General features: G+C 37.7%; 1 protein-coding gene across 1 annotated transcript; it reads left to right on the forward strand.

The window, feature by feature from the left end:
* Positions 1-553: 553 nt before the first annotated feature.
* LOC100806058 (receptor protein kinase-like protein ZAR1) lies at positions 554-4,958 on the forward strand. The gene is made up of 3 exons (XM_003518018.5): positions 554-1,486; positions 1,683-2,236; positions 4,144-4,958. The coding sequence occupies exons 1-3, from the start codon at positions 756-758 to the stop codon at positions 4,791-4,793; spliced, it is 1,935 nt and encodes a 644-aa protein (XP_003518066.1). The 5' UTR covers positions 554-755; the 3' UTR covers positions 4,794-4,958.
* Positions 4,959-6,179: the final 1,221 nt, after the last annotated feature.

The following is a 6,179-nucleotide window of genomic DNA, read 5'->3' on the forward strand; positions in this document are numbered from 1 at the left end:
TTTTATTAAATATTTATGATTTAATAAAATCATTTTTTAATTTTCAGTCACTAGTTATTCTTGTTTTAGTTTTCATCAATTTTTTGTCCAGTTAGTTTTACTAACATAATCATATATTATTTTCTATTTATTTTTTAGACATGAATTTTATTAAAAAATTTAACTTAATTATTTTTTAGTTCTTCAATCTGTGGTTCTATTTTTTAGTCCTTAAATTATAGAAAATGTATTTTATAATTCATCTTATGATAAATTGATATTTGTGACGGTTTTATAATATAATTTTTAACTGTTAAAAATCAAATTTTAACAGTTAAAAACTTTGAGTAATGTTTTATTTATCATGAAAAGATTAAAACAACAATTTTCAAAAATAAAAAAGACTAAAAAAAAGAAATTTATATTTTAGGAACTGAGAAAACAAAACTTGATTAGAAGATGTTGCGTCTTTTAATATTTGTCGTATCTTTAAAAAATGAATGAATAAATATAAAATAGAAAAATATACTATAAAGTAGGTAAAATATGAAGTGGCGGGTCGCTAATAAATACAAATTACAAAGGTTCTAGAGTGGGGAGACAAATTTCAATCAACAACGTAGTCTCGTCCAGCAGCGCACACACCTTCTAAGCTTCTTCTCCTATTTCCGCTTCTCCACCTTCATCCATCCATTTCACTTCAACAGTTCAACCACACTACACCATTCTCTCCTCTCTCGTTGCTAAATGCCTCACTAACCCCCACAGAACCAACCATGCCAGGTCATCATCTCCACCTTTCTTTGTTCTTCTTCCTCATTTCCCTTCCCCTCACACTCCCCCTAAACTCCGACGGGCTCTCATTGCTAGCCTTCAAAGCCGCAATCTCAGTGGACCCCACAGGAGCCCTAGCCACCTGGACCGACACCTCCCTCACCCCCTGCACCTGGGCCGGAGTAACCTGCAAGCACAACCACGTAACCCAACTAACCCTCCCTTCAAAAGCCCTAACGGGCTACCTCCCTTCAGAACTGGGCTTTTTAGCCCACCTAAAACGCCTCTCCCTCCCCCACAACAACCTCTCCCACGCAATCCCCACCACCCTCTTCAATGCCACCACCCTCCTCGTCCTCGATCTCTCCCACAACGCCCTCACTGGCCCACTCCCCGCATCACTCTCCTCTCTCAAACGCCTCGTCCGCTTGGACCTCTCTTCGAACCTCCTCTCCGGTCACCTTCCGGTCACTCTCTCCAACCTCCCTTCCCTGGCGGGCACGCTCAACTTATCACACAACCGCTTCACCGGCAACATTCCGTCCTCCCTCGGGTCCCTCCCGGTCACCATCAGCCTCGACCTCCGGTACAATAATTTAACCGGCGAAATCCCCCAGGTCGGGTCGTTACTTAATCAGGGCCCCACTGCTTTCTCCAACAACCCCTACCTCTGCGGGTTCCCCTTGCAAAACGCGTGCCCGGAGAATCCGAAAGTTCCCACCACGAAACAAAGGTATTCTACGGTACTGTGTTATGTTTGATAAAACTAGCCGATAAGCGGGGTGAAAGCTTATAAGCTATAAGCTAGTTTAAGGGTGATTAACGGTACCGTTTATGAATAAACCAGTAAATAATAAGTTGAATTCTATAGATCGTGCCTTTGCTTTTAAATGAATAATGATAATGCATTTGTAACTTTCACTTTACAGACAAAACCCGAACAGGGATCTACAAACTGGGGAACAGAACCCGAGAGGTGGCGGGCTTTTTGTGTGTGTGGTTGCGATGGTGGTGATATCTGGAATTTTGTTATGTTTTGCGGTGGTTTTTATGATTCTGCGGCGAGGGAGGTGTGGCGACGAGGGGCAATTTGGGAAAGTGGAGGGTGGAAATGTGGGGTGTGTGGATGATGTGAAGGGGAGGTTTGTGGTGGTGGAGGAAGAGGGAGGGGTGTTGGGAGGGATGGAGTTGGAGGATCTGTTGAGGGGTTCGGCGTACGTGGTGGGGAAGAGTAGGAGTGGGATTGTGTACAAGGTTGTCGGGGTTGGGAAAGGTGCGGCGGCGGCCAGGGTGGTGGCGGTGAGGAGGCTCGGCGAGGGCGGTGCCGCATGGCGGTTGAAGGAGTTTGAGGCGGAGGTGGAGGGTGTGGCGAGGGTGAGGCACCCCAATGTGGTGGCTCTGAGAGCTTATTACTATGCCAGGGAGGAGAAGCTGCTCGTCACGGATTTCGTCCGCAACGGGAACTTGCACACCGCATTGCATGGTATTCTCACTGCTTCTATTATATTTGTATTTGACAATGCATAAGTGTATTGTTGTAAGCTGATAATGAATCTAGTGGAAGATATTTGTCTCCCATGACAGTTAACAAATTTATGATTACAAAATAGTATAAATTTTTTTTTTCAATAAATGTTTCCAATCATTTTCTTAGATTTAATTTTTATTTTTAAAGCTAACCACATCAACTAATTGATAATTTCTTGCTATACATTCCTTTTAATTTAAAAGTTACCTCATAAAATTAATAAAAGTAAGTACTTGTTAAAAACAAGTTGAATTAAATTGGATTTTTTGTTTAAATTTATTTGTTAAAAATATTTTTAAAAATAAAATAAACAATTTTATGTTTTTTAATATGTTTGTTTAAAATGCTTATGCTTAAAAAATATTTTTTTTTCTTATTCTAGGAAACAAATTCTTTATCCACTTCTTAAAAAAAGTACTTATTTTAAAAAATGTTTTTTCACAATTGTTTTTAAGTTTAAATTAACTGGCCCAATATGTGTGCTTTGTTTTAGCTTAATTATAGAGAAATAATCTTTTTTTTTTAATTAGTGAAAGCTATAAAATAAAGTTATTTTCTCAAAATGTAATGAAGAAACTCTAATGTACTCTAATAAGTCAAGCCAGGCAGAAAATGCCATGTTGGAGTACGTAATGTTGGATTCGAAACTCTATATCCTTTGCATGCCAAAGACAACAAAATTAGGGAATCTCTTTTGATACTTTTGTTGCATTTAAAAATAGACCAAATTTCCTGTATTTGCTAGATTTTCTTTTCTGCATAGTATAGTGGCATGAGACTAGTGCTTGGCCAGTTCACTATAGGTTTGATTTCAGTAAGTGAGAACAACACATACCACTCGCTATGAGTGCACGTTGTTGATATATGGTCACCGTGTGACAGTTCAAATTCTAGCTTTTCCTCGAGAGCTAATAATGTCGCCATGTGATTGTCTCCATTATGGTATTGTACGCATACAACAGCTGAATGGCAAACCTTTTAAGTTTTAACCATTTGTGATTGTAACTATTTTGGGGGGCCTCGGGCCATCGTGTCCTTTAGTGAATTGTGCTCCCGCACTGGAGAATTGGAACCACTTTTTAATGACTTTTGTCCGTGATCACATAGTTATAACTTTATGAAGGTACATTAATTTCGGTTATCTTTATTATTGTTTGTAGTATTTCTAATGAACATTCAATCAAATTCATCTAAAAGTGTATCATTTGTGGTCCTGCTTTGTCCATAAAGTGATAAATGCAAAAAAAATTAACTGCATTGTGTTGACCCCATTTGAGTGACTGAAAATCTTTTGGTTTTCAATGCAATCTTCGTCATTCCCTAGTGATGTCTCGTTAGATAATGGTTTGCCTATATTGATTATGGGGTGTGTCCACAGTTGCTCTTAATGCCATGCTCGTGGAGCGTGGTGGCCCTCAAATTCTGCTGTGTTGAACATTCTAACTCAGTAGTTGCGGGTTTGCCAATTAGATGTTAAAAGGAGGGAATTTGTAAGGCTATGTTAAAACTTCCTGTTTGATTTTCATTTGAGTGTGATTTTTGTCTCAATTTTGTCTTAAAACTCAGTTTGAAATGAAATTAAAGGAAGGGTTCTTTTTGCAAAATAAAATTCATTCAAACATAAGTTTATAAATTTTGATCCAAACATGTACTAACTCTATTATATGCGCAATGTTATTGAGATCTTTGTCATCTTCTTTGTAACATGCAAGACCTCTCACGAAAATTAATGCTTGCACTTTCACTTTTTGCTCTCTAAAACTTTGCCGACGGTGGTTGTGATGTCATTTTCAGTTTCCACTTTCCATTTAAAGGGGGTAATTGAAGCAATTTTCTGCAATGTTTGGTTTTCTTTGTTTCAGGTGGACCTTCCAATTCATTTTCACCATTACCATGGGCAGCAAGGTTAAAAATTGCTCAAGGAGCAGCAAGAGGCTTAACATACATACACGAGTTCAGTGGTAGAAAATATGTCCATGGCAACCTTAAATCAACAAAAATCCTTCTGGACGAGGATCATAGTCCTTACATATCCGGTTTCGGACTTACCCGTCTTGGCATAGGTAGCTCAAACTCAAAGTCTCTATCATCAGAACCAAAACGTTCAAACCACTCTATAGCAACATCAGCAATTGTTTCAATTGGTTCAAATGTTTCAACTTCCTCTAACATCTACTTGGCACCCGAGGCGCGCATAGCTGGTGGAAAGTTCACTCAGAAATGTGATGTGTATTCTTTTGGTATAGTGCTATTAGAACTTTTGACAGGTAGACTTCCAGATTTAGGAGCTGAAAATGATGGCATGGGGCTAGAGAGTTTTGTGAGAAAAGCATTCAGGGAGGAACAGCCCTTGTCGGAGATTATAGACCCTGCACTTCTGCCTGAGGTTTATGCTAAGAAGCAAGTTATTGCAGTGTTTCATGTTGCACTGAACTGCACAGAACTTGATCCAGAATTGCGACCAAGAATGAGAACCGTGTCAGAGACCCTAGATCGAATCAAATTACAGTGAAAAATGACATAGATCCTTGTAAATTTTTGGTTCATGTGGGTAGCATTTTTCTTTTTCTTTTTCTTTTTCTTTTTCTTTTTCTTTTTCTTTCTCTTAATTTGGTGGTTTGAGTGGTGTTGGTTTTGTAAGATTATTTAATGTATGGAAACTAGATGCAGCTTGTATGATGTATTGACATAAGCTAATGCAATGCATTTTCTTCCTCAATGGAAACTGCGTGTCTCCGTCCCTTCCTCTTTACTTAAAAATAGCAACTAAGAATGTTGGCAACTAGCAAGCTATTGTTGGCGAATTCTATCCTGGACCATTTAACTAAATGGTAATATTATTATATTCAACGTTGTGGATTTCTTACCGGTAACTATCTATAGCATTGAAAAGTAATTTTAGATAATGAATTTTATTTATATGAAGCTTATGTATTTTACTGGTTGCTCTTTAGTTATAATATTAATCGTCTAATTAAGTTTAGACATTGGGTTTTTATGGTTAATTTCGTAAGTAGCGGCGGCGGCCATTCATAGTGATTTGAGGTTTCTTTTTTTTTTTCGCAAACCCATTAGTTCTGCAGTGTTTCTGGTGTGAATTTCGTTCAGTATACTTTCCGTTAGTAAACACAATTTCTGCTGTGATACTTGAATTGGGTAAAAAAGAAGACCAAATAGCATGCCAACCATGACGCAAGGAGCACGTGATAGGAAAACTAACAAGAATCACTGCAAAAACAACAGCCATCCCAAAAGATTACAATAAAAGACAAACACAAACCCACCAAAAATTTCATTCACCCAACTCTACTGAAATTCATAAAATTTCTTTAACCTAATCCTAAAACAACATATGAACTTGCCAATGTCAGCAATTGCACCATCGATCCTCCCTCTGCAACAACCACGACAACAAAGCCACACTGTCTCAAACACGATCTGGGTCCTTCTAAGTCACCGGACTCACTATAACCCCTAGCTTCCACTTTCACGCACAAACAATCTTTCTTTCCGTAACTGTTAAAGTTTTATCAAGGGTGAAAAGGTCATTCCATAATGAAATATTCACTGCACAAAAATTAGAAAACATAGTTGCCGGACAGACCTACAACAACAGGTTATAAGGCATGGTCCATTTTGGACCATTTGAGTTACTTGCCCACCTTAGCAATGCCCTATAAATTGCGTTATTAATATAATAAAATTATTGATTTTTATAATAATTATTATATTTACTAATTGTTAACGATCTATCAAAATTAAACTTTTTCAAATTATGTATAGCATGACAGAAGCTGTGGTAGGTATATATATAGAACTAAATAAGAAAATTTATGTTAATATTAACAATAGCATTTATATTATCCTATGAGTACGAACAGAATGACCATAAACCATA

Source organism: Glycine max, chromosome 2 (genome assembly GCF_000004515.6).
Source record: "Glycine max cultivar Williams 82 chromosome 2, Glycine_max_v4.0, whole genome shotgun sequence".
NCBI classification, from domain to species: Eukaryota; Viridiplantae; Streptophyta; class Magnoliopsida; order Fabales; family Fabaceae; genus Glycine; species Glycine max.

Excerpts from the sequence above, each read along its gene's own strand:
- LOC100806058 (XM_003518018.5), top strand. The coding sequence starts at position 756 with ATGCCAGGTCATCATCTCCACCTTTCTTTGTTCTTCTTCCTCATTTCC. Across the intron at positions 1,487-1,682 it reads GTTCCCACCACGAAACAAAG|ACAAAACCCGAACAGGGATC; the intron begins GTATTCTACGGT and ends TTCACTTTACAG. Across the intron at positions 2,237-4,143 it reads CTTGCACACCGCATTGCATG|GTGGACCTTCCAATTCATTT; the intron begins GTATTCTCACTG and ends TCTTTGTTTCAG.